Source organism: Ptiloglossa arizonensis, chromosome 9 (genome assembly GCF_051014685.1).
Source record: "Ptiloglossa arizonensis isolate GNS036 chromosome 9, iyPtiAriz1_principal, whole genome shotgun sequence".
NCBI classification, from domain to species: Eukaryota; Metazoa; Arthropoda; class Insecta; order Hymenoptera; family Colletidae; genus Ptiloglossa; species Ptiloglossa arizonensis.
The window spans coordinates 12,491,233-12,516,224 of NC_135056.1; the positions used below are offsets into that span (position 1 = coordinate 12,491,233).

The 24,992-nt window shown below is 36.2% G+C and overlaps 3 protein-coding genes across 4 annotated transcripts; 2 read left to right on the forward strand and 1 right to left on the reverse strand.

Moving 5' to 3' along the window:
• Nucleotides 1–65: 65 nt before the first annotated feature.
• On the forward strand, nt 66–13,824 carry LOC143151652 (uncharacterized). Its single transcript, XM_076321001.1, has 20 exons — nt 66–199; nt 808–1,030; nt 1,299–1,583; nt 1,728–2,010; nt 2,084–2,285; nt 2,529–2,713; nt 3,279–3,474; nt 3,545–3,757; nt 4,170–4,406; nt 4,886–4,942; nt 4,974–5,057; nt 6,038–6,254; nt 7,221–7,505; nt 7,808–8,084; nt 8,396–8,597; nt 9,533–9,717; nt 10,335–10,530; nt 10,610–10,819; nt 11,436–11,672; nt 12,761–13,824. Exons 2-20 carry the CDS (start codon nt 873–875, stop codon nt 12,928–12,930), a joined length of 3,879 nt encoding a protein of 1,292 aa, XP_076177116.1. The 5' UTR covers nt 66–199; nt 808–872; the 3' UTR covers nt 12,931–13,824.
• A 1,360-nt stretch (nt 13,825–15,184) lies between these two features.
• On the forward strand, nt 15,185–19,920 carry LOC143150907 (uncharacterized). 2 transcript variants are annotated; one of them, XR_012993199.1, is made up of 11 exons: nt 15,185–15,325; nt 15,547–15,763; nt 16,012–16,296; nt 16,490–16,763; nt 17,055–17,250; nt 17,675–17,859; nt 18,048–18,252; nt 18,340–18,552; nt 18,639–18,878; nt 19,470–19,721; nt 19,804–19,920. XR_012993199.1 is itself a non-coding variant. In XM_076319485.1 (10 exons), the coding sequence occupies exons 1-10, from the start codon at nt 15,244–15,246 to the stop codon at nt 19,607–19,609; spliced, it is 2,037 nt and encodes a 678-aa protein (XP_076175600.1). In that variant the 5' UTR covers nt 15,185–15,243; the 3' UTR covers nt 19,610–19,920. The 2 variants fall into 2 exon arrangements, 1 of the variants encoding a protein (XP_076175600.1); XM_076319485.1 differs by having other exon boundaries at nt 19,470–19,920.
• On the reverse strand, nt 19,063–24,010 carry LOC143150910 (chymotrypsin-2-like). Its single transcript, XM_076319490.1, has 5 exons — nt 23,838–24,010; nt 23,484–23,634; nt 22,171–22,420; nt 21,440–21,577; nt 19,063–20,839 (listed from the first exon to the last, which is right to left on the reverse strand). Exons 1-5 carry the CDS (start codon nt 23,929–23,931, stop codon nt 20,618–20,620), a joined length of 855 nt encoding a protein of 284 aa, XP_076175605.1. The 5' UTR covers nt 23,932–24,010; the 3' UTR covers nt 19,063–20,617.
• Between the last annotated feature and the right edge of the window lie 982 nt (nt 24,011–24,992).

Consider the following 24,992-nt stretch of genomic DNA (forward strand, 5'->3'; position numbering starts at 1 on the left):
TTTTCAGTATAATTGTAAACATGTTTTTAGTTTGATACGGAATTTAAAAAATACTGGATTATGCATTACAAACATATATCGTGTTTATTCACCTGTGATTACATATGCTTCAAAGAATTGGTGCAATCGACCAAATAATAAGAAGCGTTATTTACAACTCTGCGTATGTTTAAACGAGAGGAAAAGTGCAAATAATCATGTTAGTATATATAAGAAGGAAGTCGTAACGGGGAATAGTGCCACTTGATAGTCACCGCGATGTACCTCATTTGGGGAATATTGTTTTGCGTGATATTTATCTCGGACGGTGTGAATATTTTCTTTTTATAAACAATTTTATCTTCAATTTTCTAAATAAATTTGAGTTCCTCTTCAAAATAGAATTTTAATTATTCTGTACGCAACGGTATTACAAGAATGATTTCCATTGCAGTTTAGCGATCACTTCGATGTAAATTATAATGGAAAACTTAAAAACAAAGATACGAGTATTTCAAAATTTCTCTGAACCGTGAAAAAGTAAATTATTTAGAAACGAAAACGACTCGAGCTTTGCGAGTTGAAATTTTTCCTCGATTATCGTTTGATTCTCTTTTAATCAAAAAGTATTTTCTTTATCATCGAGCTAGTCACGATAATTACGTTCAATTGTAAAACAAATACAACGATCGATCGAATACTAATTTACGTAGCTATTTCATGAACTGTTCCGCATTTGAAAGTCTTTGTTAAATATTTCGCGATACATTCTTGGAAGAAAAATCCATGCTTTGTAACATAGCTTCCAGCGTGACCGTCGAACTTCAGTTTCAGCCACATATGAAGATGAGATAACAAAATTTGTGGGTGGTTATGCGGTTGGAGTAAGTGGAATGCCCAAGGTGAACAGAGCCGATTGTGAAAATGAACTGCTTCGGAAGGATAGATCGTTATCAAACCCCCTAGAATGTGCGCGTACATGTCACAAAGGACATGTGCCAAAAACATGTTATTATAAATTCGAGATTGAACGTTACCCAATTAATGGCAGGTAAGTTTTGATTTTGCAAACCACGTTGCACGTACCCGGTGCCAAATTGTAACAAAATACCACGAATAAACGTTCTCGTCCCGTAAGATGCACCAATGTAGAGCCATTTTTACCTACATGTAATCGGGTACGCAGTTGAATTCAAGAGACTTCAATGCCATCGATTCGAAGTCGGCGGATACCTACACGCGCCATTGATTGCGTGAATTCCGTATATGTTCGTAAATAATACTGTAACGTTACAACGAACGCTTTCATTCATTTACAGCGCGTGCGATATCTGCGAGACCAACATCGGTAATTCCATCTGCTCCAGTTGTCAGTGCATACCTGGCAATGGGGTGCAGCGTATGGCTTTGGTAGTGAATAGAATGTTACCGGGTCCGAGCATACAGGTGTGCTTGGGTGACAAAATAGTGGTCGATGTACAGAACAATATTAAAGAAGACGCGCTCACGATCCATTGGCACGGATTATACCAACAGGACACTCAGTATTACGACGGGGTACCTGCGGTGACTCAGTGCCCAATCGCGTTTAGAAATACTTTTAGGTAAGAGATAGTCGTTAAATTCGTATTAATTCTACACGAATTAATTTAATAACGCCCAGAAAATATCTAAGATACACGATATTATATATTCCAATAATAGAAACGTTGATGGTTCGTTGGAATACAATGTTGTATTTTTCGCAGATATCAATTTTACGCGAGCAACAGTGGCACTCATTTCTGGCACGCTCATACTGGGTTGCAGAAGATGGACGGTATTCAAGGGAGCTTGATTGTACGAGAACCGCAACCAAACGATCCCCATGGCGATCAATACGATTACGACCTGGCAAACCATGTTGTATTTATTTCCGATTGGATGAACGAAGAATCCACCGAACGATACCCGGGACGTAACGATGGTGGCACTATAGGACAGACTCCAGATGCAATGTTAATTAACGGAAAGGGGAGATCCGCAGTAAACGTATGTTATCGCAATATGAAAGCTTGTTCAAAAATCAGGAAGTTACTTACGGATGATTCTACTTATTTCACAGACTCCTGCTGATACGAGATCAAATACTTCTTTGCATGTTATTACCGTGGAAGCCAACAAGCGTTATCGTTTCCGTATGATTAATTCTTTCTGCGGTGTTTGCCCGGGTCAGTTGACTATACAGAAGCATACATTAAAAGCAATCGCGGCGGACGGTCAATCGTTCAAAGCTATTAAAGTGAATTCGATTATTTCGTTCCCAGGTATGTAAATAAAGAATGAAGCAAAATTGTGCAACGAATACGAGTTGCGCTTAACGATGATTATTTACGCGTATTTAAATTTTATCACTCGAGCCGTTCGATCGCATAAATCTAACCAATTTCTCAGATACCGCCTACTACTTTTCCAAATAACTTTCTTTTATTTAAAAATTACTTTTATTTAAAATAAATAACTAATTATTTATTTATCTCGTTAAAATCGTACTCTTTGTTTTCCTGCAGCGGAACGGTACGATTTTATCATAGAGACCAATCAAGAACCCGGTGCCTATTGGATACAGCTTCGTCTAATGGGTATTTGCGAAAGTGACAACATTCAACAATTAGCTATATTGCAATATATAGATGCAAGCACCGTACCGGTTTCAGAGACACCTACTTACGGAGAGGGACTTCCCGTTGGAATTGTAAATCATTTGTTTCGTTCTGTACAACAATTCGGTAACACAAGCGTATTCGAAGTTTCAAATGAAAGAAAAAGTTTATACAAACATAGAGGTTCAACGAAGCATCATTTTCAATTCGAAATTGTCCAGAGTACAAAGTTGTTTGTAATTGCATAGATTATTTAAATATCAAAAAGAGACGAACAGTTTCCGAGAGAATTTCTGATACGCAAGGAATAAATTTTATCGGATCGAATAACAATCGCTCAAATAAATTCAACGTTGATTCAGATTTCGGAAACTTTTTTTGATTCGATATAACAACACATCCCGGAAGCGGTTCCGAATTTATGATTTTGTAAACTTTTTCTTGGAATCAAACTGTGTACAACTCCCTGCGTCGTCAGGGTGTACGCTTCTGCAAATTTCTATAAAAAGAAACCGTAAATAAACTTAAGAGTCTTTAGAAGAAGATTGCACGGAGAGAAATATTTGTGCTGAATAACGTATCGTTACTTATTATCTAGCTCGTTGAAATGTTTCAATTTCGTTTAAAAATATAGACAATTTTGTATTATTACGACAGGTTTTGAATCCAATAGACGGTGACTGCCTTGTTAAACGCGATGATGCGATTTGTATCAGTGATCTCAGACATACGCATCCAGAGGAAGAAAACGTTTCGAGAAAAAGACCAGATGTACAAATATATTTACCCATCGGTTTCCAAGCGTTCACGTTGGAAGAGATTTTCAAGCCTAATACGTACACGGACTACTTAGGTAAGATAAATTATTCCCGAGTTGCGGATGTTCTCATGTACGATTATCTTTTTTTTTACGTTTGTAACAGTTCCAGCCACAAATGCAACGGTAAACGCAATGTTAAACAACATTACTTTCCGTTTTCCACCTTCTCCGCCTCTTTCTCAGCTCCAGGATCTCCCTCCGGATCAATTCTGCGACGGTAACAATTTACCCGCCAGATGCCAAGATACGTGCACCTGCACGCATATGATAAAGATTCCGCTACGCTCTCTCGTGGAAGTCATACTGGTCGATGTGTGTAAGTGAACAAATTCACTGCAACAGCGATTAAATCCAGAAATCAAGTTTTTCACCTCGAGATTCAGCGAGTAACTGTTTTTCATAGGTACACTAAGTGAAATTTGTGCAAACGATTAAATGTACTCTCTATTATTACCTTTAACAAGATTAAAACGAGAAGCGACGAACACTTTGTAAATACGGAAGCAGTGTCGATAAGATTGTACAAATAATTTCGTACCTTACCGAACTTTCAAGTTTCTTAGTTTCCGATTTTTTTACTTATCGATCTCGAACAATTTGTTTTGTGGAAAACAATACCACTCGAAACATTTTTGGTAATTGCTCCGTTAAATGAGTCTACGTATTATAGATTTATACGAGTGAACAAAAAATCGAAATGCATATTGGATCATTTTATCACATTTTAGCGCAGGTACCGCTTTTGCATCCTATCCACCTTCATGGATACGCGTTTAACGTGCTGACCATGGGCCAACCCTTAGGATCTATTCTAAATGGGACTGGCGTTATAACTGTAGACTATGTGAAGCAGCTTGACAAAGAGGGGAAGCTGGAGAGAAATTTCGACAGTCCTGCCGGCAAAGATACCATTCCAGTACCAAACAATGGATTCGCCTTATTCAGATTCCGCGCCAATAATCCAGGTATATCCACGTTTGCGTAAAAACAGTAAACATGTTTTTTATGGTATTACTTTTATCTATTTTACAAATACTACATTATACACTGAAAACGTAGATCGTGTTTATCAAAGGTAAAGTAAAGCGTTAAAATAAAAGTGAATTTAATTATTTAACGTAAAATACGATGAAACTTTTCGTCTCTTTCTACATATATTCTTTAACATTTCAAGATATATATACTTCTTTTATTGTTACACGGTTTAAACGGATTCAAATGAATTATATAATTCGCAACGTTATCGTCAGAGTCGTTTACGATAAATTTCTCGCTTGTGGACTTTCACTTTTTCATTTCACAAATTGTATTAATTTTGACACGCATTTCTGATTATTTTTTTAATGTTCAAAATCACATTTAGATTTATTTAGATTAAATAACTGAACGCAACCTATCATTCTATTACGATAAGCTTGAATAAATTTTATTTCTCGTTACAAAGGATATTGGTTCATCCACTGTCACTTCATTTATCATCAAATGGTCGGTATGGAACTCATTTTTAACGTTGGAACGCAAAAGGATTTGCCGCCAGTGCCGTGCAAGTTCCCAAAATGTGGTAATTTCTTGCCGAAGATTCGCCACAAATATTGGGACAGCTCAGAAGAAATATGGTAAAGTGATTAGCATAATGTGAAGAATATTCTCTTCTAGGTCTGTAAATATAATTACCGCTCATAGTTTATAACATTTACATATAGATATTCAAACAAGTGTAATTTTTATACGGAATACAACGAATTGAAGAACAAAATGTGACAATTCGACAAAGTAATAAACAATGTTCAATAAAACGGTGTTCTTCTTTTTTTTTTTTTTTTTAATTTAATTTAATACAAATGTGATAGATTACAAATTCATAAGTTTGCAACTACGTTCGCGTAAAGACAGTAAACATGTTCTTTATGGTATTGCCTTTATCTAACATCATATTTCACAAATACTACATTATACATTGAAAACGTAAATTATGTTTACTCGAAACGATAATGTATGTACAAATAATCGTGGTACTATATATAAGATAAAAATTGAGACCGAAGTTAGTTAACATTAATTGATTATGTCACCGCGATGTGTGTAATTCGAAGAATATTATATCTCTCTGTACTGTTACTTTCGTATGGTATGAAAGCTTTTTCTTCGAAATAACTTTACATTTATTCTTGTGAAATAATTTTCGTGTTACAAATACAGTGCGTTAAAATAGAAGAGCGTGTGTATTCCGCTCGTAACGTTAAATCAATTACGATTACTCTATAACGTTCAGCAATCATTTCAGTTTAAATAACGATATAAAATTAAAAAATGAAAAGAACCGAAATATTTTATTCATTCTTCGAGGTGTAGGTAAACAAATCATTTAGAAAACGGATGCCTTGAATTGCCATCGTAGAGTATGGTTAATTACCGATTTCTTGATACTCATTCTGTATTCTAATGCGAACAGAAAAATTGACCGAATATACTCAACTAACATAAATGTTTTATTTTTTCGTTCAAAGTGTCTACAAGCGTTGTATAATGATTACGCTTCCCACGAAGGAACAGAATGACGTATCCAAACATACCACCTAACGTGCTTCTACTTCAGTTTCAGCTCAGGATGAAGGATCCGACATTGTGGGTGGTTATGTACCCGGTCTAAGTGGTATGCCTCCTATTCATAAAAACACTTGTATAAATAGTGAGATTCGTAATGATGAATTACTATCGACTGCTCTCGAGTGCGCGCGTATGTGTCGCGAAGGGGAGCCACCGAAAACTTGTTATTATAAATTGGTGATCGAACGTTATCCAATTAATGGCAGGTAAGCAAAAACTGATTCCATGAACCTCGTAGTCCGTTTCTCGTAACATTTTCATTCTCGCCAAGTGCCAAATTATTCTCTCGTCCTTTGGTAAAGTCAAAGAAATTATAATCGTATTCTCGCCCAGTTACTCGAAAATATTTCTGTTCATTTTCACGACATATTTTCCATTCGTTGTATCTCGATAATTCCTTTGTTATCCACTGACAGAAAAACTACAATAATCGTCACGATACGCGAAACGATAAGAATCCTTTCGTAGTGCACTAACTAGCACGGAATATTTCTCGCGAAAAGAATACCAGTGTATGGTTAATTAACATCGCACAATTTGATTTGTACATTGGTCACTCATCTCGCAAAAAAAAAAAACACGAATTTATAGAACCGCTTTTTCAATGGTGACGAGAGTCGTGGATAAACTTGAGAGACTTCAATGCCTTAAATTTTGCAACAGAGCGGCGCGCTCTAGAAATTGAGCGAATTGCCGACAATGGGAATGTCAGTACCGATTCTCATCAATTTTAATGAAATTTGTCAGGTTACGGGTCCATGTGTACAATAACCAGAATCACAGCCATAAAAAAAAATAAGTGTAATATTTGGAAAACATAGGACACCGGTAATATCGTAATTCAGTGTAATACACACTAATGTTTTCATTGTTTTTAGAGCAATTTCTACCTAAATTTTTTCTTACCAATACGTCACAATTACTTTTGGTTGGGACGCTCTGCTATTCGAGTAAGTCCTACCAAACGGTTAGTCTGAGCTTTATATTTATGTTTCTCATAATTATTGTCTGACGTTTTCCTGACTGGTCATCTACGGTTGTAACTTCAGTCACGATTATTGTATGCATGGACCTACAAAGCCTGTTAAATTTCATTAAAATCGGTATCTTGATATACCCCTTGTGAGTATTCCCACAAGCACAATTACACCGAATTTTACGTTTCATTTCAGCGCGTGTGACACTTGCATACCGGATGTTTCCAATTCTATCTGCCCGAATTGTCAATGCGTACCTGGTGACGGAGTACAGCGTATGGCTTTGATAGTGAATAGAATGTTACCTGGTCCGAGCTTACAACTGTGCTTAGGAGATAAATTGGTGGTCGATGTGCAGAACAATATTAAAGAGGACGCGGTCACGATCCATTGGCATGGACTATTCCAAAAGAATACACAGTATTACGACGGAGTACCTAGCGTGACGCAGTGCCCAATCGTATTTGGAACTACCTTTAGGTAAACGAAAGATCAACTTGGATCTGAACTGGAGAACTGATTATCGTGGAAATTTCTACACCCTCTTCGACACACTCTCATCGAGACTGAACTCGATTACGATAAGTTTGATCGTTAACAGGGTATCTAATCCATTGTTCACTTCTTTTCTTTGATCAGAAAAACTGAAAGTTGAATCTAATTAAACACGTATCGATTTCATCGATTCGGTAAAATAAGATCAGACGAAACGATGTATTTTCGTTACGGAAATGTTAATGCTTCGTTGAATTATTGAAATGTAAAATTATATTTTTCCACAGGTATCAATTCCTCGTGGGTAACAGCGGTACCCATTTCTGGCACGCTCATACAGGATTGCACAAGATGGACGGTGTTGAAGGCAGTTTGATTATACGAAAACCGATCGCACAAGAAAAAAATGGCAAGTCTTACGATTACGATTTGGCAAACCATGTTCTATTTATTAACGACTGGTTGCACGAAGAAGCCACCGAAGAGTATCCGGGTCGTCCCACCGGAACAGATCAACTTCCTGACGGGTTGTTAATCAATGGGAAAGGGAGATCCGACGTAAATGTATGTTATCTATCGGTAGAATAAGCATATAGACCTTTAAATTGTATGCAGTTTCAAAAATTTCGAAATGTTTCGGGCGAATGGATATCTTAAAGTTTGCACGATTTTTTAAACTTAGAGACAAAGAGATCGAGGTCTGTAAATCTGTACTAAGATAAAAAGAATTAATTGTATTGGTCCGTGTGCGAAAAGTTGAATTGTTCCGCGTGAATTTGTCAAAGTATAACATTTCCACATTTTTTACCGAGAGAAAAGTATTCTGTAATTCATTGGTAAATGTTGTTCGTAACTTGATTCTACTTATGTTACAGACTCCTGCTGATACAAGGTCGAATGCTTTGTTGGATGTTATTACTGTGGAAGCTAATAAGCGTTATCGTTTCCGTCTAATTAATTCTTTCTGTGCCATTTGTGCGGGTCAATTGTACATAGAGAACCATAATTTTACAGTGATCGCAATCGATGGTCTACCAGTGAAGCCTGTTCAAGTAGATTCCATTATTTCGTTTGCAGGTACGTAAATGAACGTTCAAACGGAACCTGCAACGAATTCGATTTCCGTCTAGCGACCTTCGTTCGTATGTTTTTTAATTTTATTTTTAAAATCTCGGTGTCTTGACAAATATTCGTGTTATTCGTGTCTTAAATTTTTTTCGACAAACTGCGAGGACTTAATCTAAAGGCAAAATCATGATAATAATGTTACACAAAGTTTGACAATAAACACTTTGTTACAAAGCTATAAACAAATATTGTACGTACGAAATATGTAACAACGGATTTTCAAACAAATCGCATAGAATTCCGATCGTGAATATCTGGCCTGGCAAACTTGTATCCAAGTACAAGGACATTTTGCAACGAAGTATTAAAAATTTGATGTAATCATTTTTTATCGTACTAACGATTAACGGAATTGTTATCAAATGATAACAAAGTTTGTAGTTGTGCAAATTAAATAAACACAATCGATATTCTGTCTGTCGTGATGGAAAATGCATTATTAGTAACAACTTGTTACATATTTCATGCGTACAACATTTGTTTGTAACTCAAATAACATTTTTTTTTTTTATTATTATTTTTACCTATAAATTAAGTCTTTGTAGTTTGTCAAGAAAAATCTGGCACACTCTATATAAATATGACAACTGTAATCTACATATATACATCTGACACAAAAACGAAACTATTGGTTAAAAATGATATTCTGTTTCTTTGCAGGGGAACAATACGATTTCCTCGTAAATGCAACAAATTGAATATTTTTAATTTATTATTAGATTTATTATTAAATTTATTATCACTTAATATCTGATATCTTGGATAGGGCGTACTGCTTTTCCAAATGACCCTTTTCGTTTAAAAATTACTACCGTTATCGATTCTTCCAACTGGTACAGAATATTAAGTTCTCGTTAAAAATCATACTCTTTATTTTACTGCAGCGGAACGATACGATTTCGTCATAGAGACTAATCAACAACCTGGTGCCTACTGGATACAGGTTCGTTTACTAGGTGCTTGCACACCTAGAGCCATTCAACAGTTAGCTGTATTACAATATTTAGATACGTCTACTACACCAATGAGAAGTGCACCTACTTTCACCGATGTACTTCCCGCGAATCTGGTAAGTCATATTTAATGTTTTGCACAAGGAAAATTAAAATACACTTCGCCAGGGGCTTGTCATTAAAGATTGATAAAACAGAACACGATAATTTTAAGTTCAGAAGCAAACTGTTTTTGTTTAAGAGTAAACTCTGTGATTTTCCTCGTTCGACTATTTACGGTATTGCAACATGAACATATGTGTACAGAGATTAATTTAAGATACAATACCCACCGTTATCTAGAATCGTTTGTCGTTGTATTCGTTTTACTTTATCCTCGTGACAATTAAACTTTCTATCGTTTGAAAAATATTACGACGATAGATATGATGGTTTTTCTCAAAATAAAATTTAAAACAGTTAATTCCCTCGTTAGAACAAATAGATATTGGCCGACTGAACAATTGAAAATTGACAAAAGTATATCGTAGAAATGCCAACAATAAGTTAGAAACATGTCTCTGGTATCTAATAATGTCTATATAAACGAAAAACAAATGCATATATCTGCGGAAACTTATAGGTCTGGTCTTGGGAATTAAAGAAGGTCTTGAAAGAGACTTTCTCCTGAGTGAAATATTTTTGGAGAAGTTTCGAGTTTCAAATATTGACAATTATTCTTTGCTCTTGGTAGATTTTGAATCCGATAGACGGTGACTGCCGATTCCCAGTTCCTAATGCAATATGCATCAGCGATCTCGAGTACACGGGCATACACAACGATCACCTGAAGGGACCAACAACAGACGTAAGTCAGTATTTATCGATAGGCTTCAACGTGCTCGATCCACAGCAATTGTACCGTCCCAACAATTATCAAGATTTTCTAGGTAAGACGCGTGATTAATGTTCACTCGTGCTTGTTTCTCAATTCCATGGTATAATATTCCTTTTTAATTTCCACGATAGTTGTACCAAATGTGATCGTTGATGCGACGATGAATAACATAACGTTTCGCTTTCCACCTTCTCCGCCGCTCTCTCAGCTCAAGGATCTCCCTTCGGATCAATTTTGCAATATTAACAATCTACCGTCCGGGTGCAGCACCACTTGCACATGCACTCATTTGATCAAGATTCCGTTAGGTTCTCTCGTGGAAATAATACTGGTCGACGAGTGTGAGTAATCAGCCCCGATAAACACCGATTAAACGCATCGATCAAAATTCTGCGAACCGATGTTTCGGAAAATTTGTAACATTATATTTTTCCACTTGCACGCCGCAGTTCGATAGTCGCGCAATGTGAATACAAATATTATCGTACATTCGCCTCTGTGACTTACAATGGGTGATCTACTTAAGTAGACCCAATGAAATATCTCGTAGACAATTAATAACAAAAAAAACAAGAAAAAGATTGGTTTTTTCATGCATGGGCGTTTTCAAGTTTATTTCGAGTTCAATTTGTTTTTTCTTTTTTGTGTATCTATAATTTTTATTTCGGAATCGTACGTCAAGAATATGTATCATTTTCGTGTGAAAGTTATATGAGACTTTGTAAAATCTCGATTGTTCAAGATATTTATAGGCGTATCTAGAAAATTGTTCAAGTATTGTGTATTTTTTACGTTCTCCTTCGGTACGAGAACGTCGTAGTGAATGCTCAAAATGATGGTGATCTTCAGCTTCCAGACACTTATCGATGCGTTTAATAAATGTTTGAATTTATGCTGGATTGACATATATCGCTGCGACAAATGAGGGTAAGGGAATAAATTTGCAATAAATTTCAGCACGCACGGGGTTCACGCACCCTTTCCATCTTCATGGTTACGCGTTTACGATCTTGAGCATGGGCCAACCGCTGGGTCCTTTTGCAAACAGAACCGGTGACATCACTGCGGATTATGTGAGGCAACTTGACGAGGATGGCCAGATAGAAAGAAATTTTAAGACTCCCCCGAAGAAGGACACCGTTCCTGTACCGAACAATGGATTCGCTATAATCAGATTCCGCGCAAATAATCCGGGTATGTAACAGGCTTCAACGAGATGTTGACAAATATTTAACACCTCGTTCGAAGGCAGCAATAACACTGTGACTTTGAAACAAGACTAGAGAAGAAGTATTACATTTGCAACAAAAATTCTTATTCGTACGAAAACGTTATCTGTTTGTTCGTTATTACCGAGTCAATATCTTTGTACATCGATTAATATCCATGTTGTTAATCCTTTACACTTGTAATATCAGTTTGACCGACACTGTAAATTACAGAGGACTCTTGCAACGGTGTTCGATAACAAATTAATATTTCTATCGGTTGTTGATCGTATGATCCCATTTTCTTTTTTTTTTGCATTAACCATTCTTAAAGAATGAGTTTTTTAAGAGATATTGTTTTGAGATATTTAACGCGTTATTATCGCCCCTGGTTTATTCCACCACGTACCCAATGTAAAACGAAACATTTTTGTCCATTTTTTAGACTAATAATAACCAGATGTTATTTATCTGCGTAAAAATGTTAATACGTGTTTCTTACGAGTGTACATGTGTCTGCAGTCACGTGCTCAACTGACTGGAATGTAAATAGCTTGCAACGTTAGTCATGTCAGTAAACATTAATTGCTTATATCTCGATAACAAAGCTACGGATTGCAAAATAATCGAGGACTCGATCTTGCAAAAAGGATTTATTTTTATCGATATCGCTGTACAGACGCGTAATAGTAGAGTTTTAAGAATTAATTTACGAAGTAAATAAAATGCGTCGAGTTCCAATATATGGAGAATGTTTCCATTTTTTTTATACATAAAATAATGATACATTGATACGTAAAAGTGTGTCGATTTCGACAGGGTCGAATTGTTAACGAAACATCCTCGATATATTCTTTTCCCGTAATGTCTCTCTCTCTCGTTTTCATTTTACAAAATACTCTACCGATGTTTAAAGCTGTACAGTCACGATTTTGTATACAATACAGATATATTGAACACGCGTCAATGAACATATATAAATATCAATCGTTGTTTGTCGTAAATCTCCGTGTGACACACTTTTCTACATATGTGAATTATCAATCGAATTGACACAAATTTTTTATTTCACAGGATTTTGGATGTTCCATTGTCACTTCGTTTATCATCAAGTGGTCGGTATGGAGATCATCTTTAAGGTTGGAAATCAATTCGATTTGCCACCAGTGCCACGCAAGTTCCCGAGGTGCGGTAATTTCATGCCAGACATTCAACACGCGACAACGAATAGCAAACAACTATAAGTGAAATCGCAACCACGTAGTCCGTCTATTCTCTTTCCTGCTATGTGAATGTAATTACCGTACCGTGTATCGTCACGTCCAAATTTAACAGTTTAAATAATATTTATGGAAACAGTATTTATTATAACAACATCGATGTGAATTAGTGCGATAAAGATTGGGTTAATAAACTTCTTTCTCCTACGTTAAACTTATTAAGAAGTTCTTGTTTCGCGTCATGTGTTGTTTTACGAATTTAATGATGGTTTTAAAGTTACCGAAATACGTGCGGTCAACGGTAAAAGAAATATTGCTAAGTAAACAACACGAAAATAATTTGCACGATTTGAGGAGTTTTCTTCGAACGACGAGCTATCTTATCAGTACATTCCCCGTTTTCTTCAAAACACTTTTAAACGAAATTTCCTTTTGTAACTACGTAAAACTACGAAAATGGCTACGAAATTGGTTCGAATCGAAAATCTCCGAATTGTTCGAACACGAATTTAAAATATTGCCAGAGAGTTAGGAAGTGATCGTAACGGGGAAAAAAATAATAGAACAAATGTCACTAGATATTTTTGGAAAAATAACAATTCTAAACCACACGTACTTAACAACTTTATCGATACTGCATGTTACAAAACATTACACTATATACGCATTTGCATGATGAAAGGTCGCAGAGAAATATAGGGTATAAATTTTAACGTGACACAGCAACGATACTTTTATGCGATGAAATCATACTATATTCTGTATTGGTAATAAACGTTTTCCTTTGTTTCTTTGTTTCAAATTTCTAAATGAAACCATGAGCGACTCGGTTGTCGCCAAATAGAGGTCCTTAATTAGGATCCAAAACGTACTGACTGTGTTGGTACGTCGATGATCAAATATTTAGGGTAAACTTTTCAACTTGAAACGTCGAACGGTTGCAACGAAAGATTTTTCGTGCATCAAATTTGTTATAAAGATATTACCGAGTTAGTTTGGACGAGGACTCATAAAATTAATTCAACAAACCCTGCCATTGCATTGTCCCGTTACTCGTTTATTTCTGTCACGGACAATCTTGACAGTCTCATATTCCTATCAGTCAAATGTCTCATATTAATACCAAGTCAACATTTCACATTTTTGTCATTATATCATAACTAAAGGCATGATGGTCTCGAAGTCATATTAATATTCTTGAACCATGACTAATATGAAATAACTTACCTCCTTTCTTCTTTTAAAAAATAGTGAATAAACAACGGAAAGACACACTTGAATAAGCACGTACAAAATAACAGTGTCTTGTCAGAAATACGTTTGGTAAACAAATGAACAGCGGCAAATGTCGATGAATTTTACCAAATGTTGCAAAAATCGTTCAAATACTGCGTTTCATTCGTTATAACGAATACCTCTGTATTGCGTATAGCTCAACACTTTGGTGTCTCAGATTTCTCCCCTATCTCATAATCCTATCTCTTCCTCTATACATATGTAAAGAAAACCGTGGTCGTTAAAGCGTTAAAAGTTATCGAAGGCTAGAATACGAGTTCTCAGTGGCCAGAAAACGTAATGATACTGTCAGTATCCTAAATGGAAATCTTCTTCTCAAAATGTAAAGCTTTCCTTAAATATTACCGATTCAATCAAAGACAAGAATATGTCCTAGTAAAGTTTTTTGTACAATCGACTCGCAGATTGGAATTTTAGGTCGGTTAATAAACTTGATCCGTTATGCACCTTCCTGGTTGGATAAATTTTTTAAATCCATCAACGCGATAACTTTCTTCTTCTTTTTCCAATGAAAATGTGAAAGGTTGCCAGGAAGCGCAGAGTTGAAATTTGCGTTAATTTGTTCGCTTCGTGACCATTTTAAAAAGTGAACAATCGAAGGTTAAATGAATCAGTCTTGCGTTGCATAAAAACCCTACCCATGGTATATGAAATTGTGCGCAGAAAGGCGAAACTCAAATGTGGAATATATATTTCCTCGTGTTGTAAGTAACGATACTTTTATGTGTCGAATGCACTCATGGTATAAGCATTAATGAGAAACGTTTCTCTTTATTTCGTAGCATTGTATTCTCTTGCCAAGACGTCATTCCGTGACCATTATTTTACATCGTTGATACAAAAGATACGAATACAACCACGCGCTATTGAGTTCTAAGTGATACATATCTGTTTACCTGCAGTGCCATATATTATAATTAAATTCCATTGTCAACGTCCGTGAAGAAGCAATAAAAAATTGACATAGTAAATATGACCACATGTGTGTCAAAATTACTCAAATAATTCTTGTTTAGTAACGTATATAAGAACAACTTTCAAATGCGTAGTGGACGTTATTGTGCTTCATTCAAGATGGGTTTCGTATCGGCAATTCTTTTTTGCTCCACGCTTATTCTTTCCGGTAAAAAAGAAAATTTTCAAAAAATTGTTAAAACTTTGCAAAGTGTTCGAATTTTTACACGACACTTGTCTGCAGAGATTCTCTTAGCGAAATTAGAAATTGAAGAGTGTTAATAAATAAGCGAGTTTCTGTATACGGACGATTAAAATAAAGTGTTCGGGATGACTTTTAGCTTCTAGAATTATATAAAAATTGCATTGGTCTTATTTAATTATTTACAGTTGGGATTGAAGTCTCAGCCTCGAACATAGTTGCTGGTTATATACCCGGAATCAGTGGTATGCCAACAGTAAACGAAACAAATTGTTTGAATAATCAGATTCTCAGCGATTCATCCTTGTCGGACCCTATCGAATGTGCTCGTACGTGCTACGCCGGAGATCCACCTAAAACTTGTTACTATAAGTTCATAGTCGAACGTTATCCTGTCAATGGCCAGTAAGTATTTATTTACTCTATTATTATTTATTTTCGGTAGAGTGTAAATATCGTCGCTCTTAACTACTGGCTAATTTTCGGTAGAATGTAAATATCGTCGCTCTTGACTACTGGCTAAGTTTTTGGGTAGAATGTAAATATCGTCAATTTTATTATTATTTATTTTCGATGTGTAAATATCGTTCGATTATTTCAATGTACATACTTACGCGTAAGAAGATAACGACGAGCGACGTAACATTTTCCAGAGCATGCGAATTCTGTAATCCCAACTTTACCAACACCATGTGTGCCGATTGTCAATGCGTGGTGGCTAACCAAGTGGAGCGAATGGCTTTGACTGTGAACCGAATGCTCCCAGGACCAAGTATACAAGCCTGCCTGGGGGATCGACTCGTCATCGATGTTACGAATCAGATACGAGATGACGCGATTACGATTCATTGGCACGGTATTTTTCAAAACGGCTATCAATACAACGACGGTGTCCCTTTCGTAAACCAGTGTCCAATCGTGGCTGGAACTACATTTAGGTAATAAATATCGTATAGCCGAGGTAACGAAAAAAATGTTATCGAATACGATTCGTTGAATAAATTAAAATTAGTGTATTTATTCGTTTTACTTGTAACAGGGTATTCAGACCGCTTCTACTTACGTATACGATAGATATGAAAATAATCCGCGCGAAAATATTAATATTAAATATTAAATAATTTTCCACAGATACGATTTTGTTGCGAATAATTCCGGCACTCACTTCTGGCATGCTCACACGGGATTGCAGAAGATGGACGGTATTTACGGTACCTTGGTTATTCGGGAACCGGAAGAAAACGAACCCAACGCATGGCTCTACGATTTCGATTTGGCACATCACGTAATCATTATCAGCGATTGGATAAACGAAGAAACCACCGAACGAGTACCGGGTCGCAATAACGGTCGTGTCGGTCAACTTCCCGATGCAGTACTGATCAATGGAAAGGGTCAATCGAACGTAAATATATTTTGCCTGTAATTAGATTATTAACGACGATATCAGCGTACGAGTCAAACATGGTTTCGATGATGAGAATTGTGGAACGTTTCTGTAGTTCCACTTCGTATACGTTTATTATTATTATAGAAAAATCGGACCCCTCTTGGAACAAGTTCGATAGATACGAGGTGAATCTATTTACTATACAAACGAGAAACATTTTACGCGGCACACAAAAGAAAAAAAATATCGGTTAAAGGAAGAGTAACGTGTTCTATGAGATTTAATGTGATTTCATTTATGTTACAGTCTACCGGTCCATCATCCAATAACACCAGTATTATCACGGTGGACGCTAACGAATCTTACCGTTTTCGTTTAGTTAACTCCTTCTGCGGCACTTGTTCAGCCATATTGACCATCGAAGGACATAGTCTTATTGTCATCGCGACAGATGGGAGACCTATAAAACCTACCGTAGTGAATTCCATTGTTTCGTTCGCAGGTACGTCACGGATAAACAATCTGAACAATATCGAGAAAGATATTGCGGACTATCTGCTCCACTATCTGAATTATTTAATTTTATAAACTTAGCGTTTCAACTTGGGGTTTCTTGGTCTTTGCACGGGACTCTTATCGATATGATTGCGGTATAGCGTGCAAGGAAAATTTCTATTCAACGGTTGGTTAATATTCTTCTCGTTTTACCTCCTGTGTATACCTCCATAGCTTTACCATTGTACGGGATGCCTATACAGTTGTGGAATTAGCGTGTATCGGTAAATAGCTTTTTCACATAGAAGTAATAGTGCCCAAAGATATTCTACGAAATGGCTTTTTTACGTAGAAAGAATAGCGCTCGAAGATGTTCTTTAAATGCAAGAAAGTCAGATTCTTCGCAGAATGTGTATTTTATTTCCTCGCAGGAGAACGATACGATTTCGTGTTGAACACCAATCGCACACCTGGTTCGTATTGGATACAACTTCGTGCATTGGATAATTGTGCAAATTCGAAAATCCAGTCGGTAGCTAAATTGCAATACACTAATGCAAGTGGAGACCAGGCTACACCACTGCCTACCTACGATAGCGGTATTTCCACTGGAATCGTAAGTCATTTACCGTGTAATTATTAATTAATATTTCGACGTAACGTTAATCGTCACAGTGATCGCATACTCGTTTAATTCTCACCGCTCTTTTACAGAATAACAATTACATTGCTGGTACATCGTAGCGATCGAACAGTTACTCGATATCGTTTCTTGTGATGTGAGGAAATCTTTTCTGTCGTTAGGTAATGAACGCGATAGACAGCGGCTGCAATTCAGTAAATTCCGTAAACTCTACTCAAATTTGCATCAACAACCTGCAGAGTGCGGAAGAAGTCGATCCAGCCATTTTGAAAGAAAAGCCAGACCTACAATTCTATTTAACAATTGGACTCTTTTCCTACGAGCTGCAAGAACTTTTCACGCCCAACACGTACAATAATTTCTTAGGTGAGGTCTCCTTAACAAACACTTTGAAACGACTTCTCGAAGCGTACGAAAAATTCACATTTATTTTATTTCCAATTTGTCGAACAGTCCCGGCAACGGATGTGTCCGCTGCTGCGTTAATCAACGGAATATCTTACGAAGCACCGCCTTCGCCGCTAATTTCCCAATCGCAGGACCTGCCGGAGGACCAATTTTGTAACATCGATAATTTGCCACCTGGTTGCAATGGCACGTGCTCGTGTACGCATATGATAAATATTCCATTGAACTCCGTCGTAGAGATCATAATGATCGACAGTTGTAAGTAACGCATTCTGCTCAAAACAAAGAAGAATCTCCCGAATATGTTCACGATAACGAAACTGCATATTCTATTATAATTGCAGTCCACGTACCCGAATTGGATCATCCCTTCCACTTGCACGGACACACGTTCAGTGTACTTGCCATGGGTCAACCGTTTGGTCCTACCCAGAATAGTACCGATTTAATGTCTTCGGACTTCATACTGGAACTCGATAAGAATAACGGAATACCAAGAAATTTAGTCGATCCGCCTAGCAAAGACACTCTCGTCGTACCAAACAATGGATACACCGTGTTCAGATTCCGTGCGACAAATCCAGGTATGTAATACCTGGCTTTTTTTTAATTCACCTTTTCTTGGTAATAAAATTTTTCGCAGCAAAGAAAATTGGTTGAACCGTGTATAACCGAGATAGTAAAAGATTAAAAAATGGGAAAAAATCTGGTTCTTTGCTCGAGTAAAAGAGAAACAATAAATACGATATCGTTTATTATAAAATTGTACTCCAACATGACAATTTCAACGCAATGGATAATTTACAAATCTAATAGTAAAATTTCCAACGATATTTACGTACGTGTTAATTATTTACGAACATCGTACGTTTAAACCAACGGAAGCGTTGATCGTTATATTAAATTATTCTTTAGAAACACTTCTGTACAATATGTTAGAATACTTTATCGTTACGACAATACGATATGTTTACAATACTGTTTGCAATGACTATTTACTTTTACAAGCAATTGTTACCTATCGTTATTAACATCGGTTACTTTCACTATCGACGAATGAATAATCGTCATTTATAATAATTATCTATTTAACGCGCTATTATCGAATAACTGTTAGGTGTTTATAAAGGTTTACTACACTCGCACAAAATTAATGGTTAATTTTCTCTCCGAAGGGTATTGGTTCTACCACTGTCACTTCGTTTTCCATCAGGAGATTGGTATGGAACTTGTTTTGCACGTTGGAGAGCAAAAAGATCTGCCACCAGTCCCGAAGAACTTCCCAAGATGCGGAAACTTCTTGCCGCCGATATAAGGAAATTTTTCAAACGAAATTTAATAAAAAAAAAAAGAATTCGTAGATTGAGGTAGAATAAATTGTGGATGAGAAACGAATATCTTTCGCACACGTGACACTCTCGGTAACCGTGTGTATCTTATCGACAATTCATCACTACTTAAATTTCGTTTACAAGAAATACAGTCAACATTGTTACACGTTAATTACAGGCCAGATACCGAACAGCAGATCGCAGCGAACAGTCGCGCTCAAGAAATCTTGTAAACAGAGCCGTCTTTTCGTCGTAAACGTCTCCATTCTGAATAAAGTTGACTTTTCAACGAAAACTGTGCGATCAATTTTATTTTGTTCTTCACCGACCAGCTACCAGCTCTACGTTATCCCGGCTTTCTTATTCTCTGCTAAACTTTCTATAATTTCTTCTCTCTCACCGTCACCAATCCCATTTTCTATTTGTACAATTCTTAAAACCCAGTACACTTCCACAACGCAAACAGAGTACCATTTCCATACCGATACTCAAAGTGCAAGAGTATCAGGTTCCTTCTATAAATCGACGTTCGGCCGGTGTATCTTTCTCATAGTCTTATCCTCGATGGAAACGATTGTTGAACTCCGTTAACAAAAATGATCCAAGAACAATGACATTCATACTGTTGGAAAGTCCGTAATAATTCGATAAAAGACGAGGGGATTAGGTATTTCAAGCGAAACCACCCGAGTAGTGATAAATTCCACCATAGTTCGCTTCGATCTTCGGATCAATGAAGTTACAAACGAAAACTTCACCCGTATCTTCCACGATCATTGTCTCTCACAATTATTACAAAGACTCGAATATTGTTCGGAATCCAAGTTCAGTGAGATACGAATCCTGATTGATTTTACACAATCCCCATCTATTAATAAATTGTTTTTATCGTGTCGAGCTTGGTGTTGTAAACGCTATTTAAATTTTCGACAATTTTGATCGTTCATCTTTCGTGTTGTCTGCGTTTTAAAATGAAATAAAAAGCAACACTTTTATAAGGGTACGCGTAATTGTGACAGAAGTGTTAACATTACAAGTAACAGTGCAATGTTGACACTCAACGATACGCATGAGCTCTTTATGTTGTTATTTATCCAGTCAATGTATGAATACACTCTGGTGTACACGTCGGGTACGCCAAATGCACATGGAAAACCGTACGAAACGATTCCGATTTGAAAGCCATTTACGACCAAAGGACCACCGGAATCACCCTGAAACAAACAACATCGATCGAATAATTTAAAATTGTCGATGAAAAATTTATATCGAAAAATTCCAATAAATGTCTCGTAAGTAATAATTTAATGGGTGTCCGGAGGAAAGACGTATGCTGCACCAGCTGGCATTGTTTCGCTATCGAAGATAGAATTTATGTTACTGTTTATCATTATATAATTCTGCCAGTAGGTACACACAAGTTCCACTTCTTTCCGGTCGTACAGCGACTTATCTATGAGCTTGACTTGTTTGTTCAACGATAAATGTTTTATTGATTATATAATTTCTTTGCTCGAACGTAGGAATTATTCGAGAATTAATCGGTGCCAATTTTGTATCTACGGTAAATAGAGTAATAATCAAAAAAAAAAAAAAAGAAATGGAAACAACACGGTGAAAATTACACGTGCAACGTCTACGCGAGAGGTAACACCTTCTGTATGCAAATATTTGCTTCTTTTCTTCGGTTACGACATAATTGAGCGTAAGATTTATCTGCCGAGCAAATCATAAACATCGATTATATAATTGTTATCAATGGAATTGTTATCATAAACTTGATTATGTAAAAAAATGCGAGATGCGATACGTACATTGCAAACACCCTCTGATGACTTTGTCAACGTGCAGACCTGTCTTTCCGTCACGGTCTGAAAATATAACTTACACTGCTCCAGTGATATGACGGTCAAGTTAAGTTCTTGCAACTCGTTGGAAACTGTACCATTGTACTAAGAAAAAACCGAAAAAAGAAACTTTGTCATAACGGTGATTTCATTCTGTGAACGTTCTGTCAAAGTATTGCCGATTAAATCTCGTAAATTGAAATCAACTCGTGCAATCTGTCGTAAATCTGCAATGCACCGAATGCTAAACGTACGATCTGTTTCGTCAAGTTATACGAATTAACTTGTACAATTCTATATATTTCAGAAACCCGCAACGATGCATCGTACTTTAACCGTGTGCGTTGAATGGACTTATTGAGCATTAAACTTGCAAACTTTTTATTAAACTTTCATAACAACCGGATAAATCATATTTCATGACTCGTACGAAACATTAGATCGTTTTAGTTAGGATTAAATCGGAATTGTAATTCATTCTGGATAAGCTTAGTTCAATTATGATAAGATACCTTGAATGTTATATTTCTGGAGAATTTTAAATTAAAGCTTACATTTTCCTGATAAACGGTCTCAACAGATTCTACATGCATGTCTTAAAATAGTTCGACGACAATACAATGACGAATTGGAACTTTATAAGAGTTACATAATAATGTTGTTTAGACGTATTGCAAACAATTGATAATGTGACCTACATATAGTCTTCCCCAGCCAGTGACAACAGCAGTTTCGTTCGGAGAAATGTCATTCACAGGCGCAAGGCGGATTGGCCTAACTCTTTCATTGAACTGAATGGATTCGTTTAGGAGTATTAGACCGATATCGTGAATAATTAGATTCTCGTCGTATCCCGTGTGCGTAAACAAGCTCTTGACCGAATAAGATACACCAAATTTCTTTAAATAATTGGTCCCAACGACAACAGTAAACTCCTCCGGGTTTGCGCTGCAAAATTTCATCGTACAATTAAAAAATGTTCGAGACTTTGAATACTTTTTACAGAATATCGAATCGTTCCTCTTATTTCACTCTGATACAAATCATATAAATCGAAATATTATGTGTTCGATGTATAACGTTCATAACTCTTTTGCTTTCGTTCGCAAATTAGTTATACTACTATCGGTTACGCTGCGAATTATATTTAATAAAAAATAATTTCTTTCGCAAAATTGCCTTCAACTTGTACACTGAGAATTCTTCACTTCGTTTCTTATCGTATACGTCTTATAGATAAATCGAGAAGGGTTTGAAAACATTTCGATGACGATAATTCGAAACACGTGTATTACTTCTGACTATTTTTTTTTTCTTTTTTTTTTTTTTTAATATTCTACTCGATCGTTGAAGCATGTTAAAATGAAAATGTACGGGCACCGGTAATTACAAAAGTAACCTGGATGAGAAATTTAAAAAAAATTGCATTTATCGATTATTACGCGGTACATTGATTCACATTCGTATCATACGGAGACGAAAATATTGATTCGAGTAATTTTCGCAAATTTAATTGTTGTAAATATTTTCCACGTGCGGACATTTCGCATACGATGTCTGAGCGCTAAGTTTTTAAGCAAGCATTTCCAAATTGAAACCCTTCTCGATACGATCGTGACTCATACGATAATGCACAACAGAGAGTGAGCACGGTCTAGTCATGTATGGCAATGTAACTGACGATATAACCTTGTATTTACAAGTGTAAGATAACCAGTGTAAAAAATAACTAATAGTATATAGATTAATGTGCAATATCGCTTCGTCACTTTTCTATCGTTCCGATTAAAATCGAGCAATTAACAATACGTTAACCGTCGCGTTTTGTATCAATGTTGCCGACAACCGCGTTGGAGTAAAATGTTACGTTTACATACATCGATATTTAATCCTTGTTTGAACACAATCTGCCACGCAGACAAAATTAATGTATACACCAGACTTGTTAAATAAGACTTACGAATTAATGACAAAATTAATATATATACCAGACTTGTTAAATAAGACTTACCCATGAATGCAGTGAGCAGCGGTGAGGATGTAACGGCTGTGAATAATGGATCCTCCGCATATGAAGAAATTTAATTGTCGTATAAACACTTGATAAGGATATTTGCCCTCCGAAGCATTATGGCCACCAACTATACGTGTATCCAGCACGCCTGAGAGGGTACGAGAGTACAATATCAAAACGTGTAACGAAAATAAGGCGACGATAAATTTTGTTTCGATAATTCGAAAAGGAAAACCTTGAAGTAACTTGATTTTACAATCAATACTTTAACGATAATTTATCGACCGAAATATGTACATGTCGTTTGAATGGCTTCTATTTTCGAATTGGACCGACAATGAAACGACTTACCATTGACAGCAATAACCGAACCAAGGATCAAAAGAACAGCTAACGCAATCATGATGGAAGATACTGAAAATTTATCGAGCTTTAACAAATCCATTAAAGCGAACAGAACGATAAAACTGACCGTCACTGATTTCGAGATTACAACGTATCTTTTTTTCAAGGAATCAGCTTATACGTGCAGAGGGGAATATATAATCTACAAGCTCTAATAAAATGTATCCTATACGTTTAAACATTATTTATTAAAATGTATCGCCGTCTGTAGAAACATCTTAATAATGTATTATGTGAATGTGTTTTTTCAATACTTATTTACTATTCTCTAACACTAAACAAATGTCCCATTAATTCTCGATCAAAATTTCTTTTTATGAGTACACTAATTAATGATCTATAATTCGTAAATAATATCCACGTTGTAAAATTAACATTTGAAAAGTGGCCCCTCGTCTCGAGGGCCGCGCTATGGGCGGCCGTAAGGCCCAAAATCACGGTCATCCGCCCACACACGGAGGACAGTTTCAGGTTTACCACAGACTTCGAACGAAGATATCACATTCGAGGGATCTTTGGTTTTAAGTTTGGTCTAGCTTAAGTTTAAGATCATCGTGTACGAAATTCTGTGAACTGCCAAGCAATTACGAACAATATTTGCGAAAGCCACCTAAATCAGAATAGTACTCTCTGTTGTTAATCATCCTAAATTGTATTCAGATTTGCGTGGCTCGCGACTCGATGAAGAGAAAATATGGAGCACTTGTTTCGGTGTTGGCGATCATCTTTCTCTTCGATCGGGTTCGTTAAAAGAAAACAGGACTGACCGACTAAAACTCACTCCAGTTTTTCTCAATCTTCTCCCATTTTGTTCGATAACGTAATTGTTCGGCAGAATTAAACGAGAAGGTCAAAGCAACTTTGATTCCTTATATCTCCTCGATTTAGTGATCTTGACTGTAATCCATGTAGAGAGAGAGAGATCAATGAAACTACGATTCCATTTATCTCCCTTCAGATCTTCGCTCACAGCAACCTCTCGTAGTGAAATCTAGTTACTGGACCGAGCTAATCAAATGTAAACTTACATAGAATAGCTTTTTTAATGTATAAGAATAAATAGAACATAACTTAGAGAACTTTTGTAACACATAAGAATGT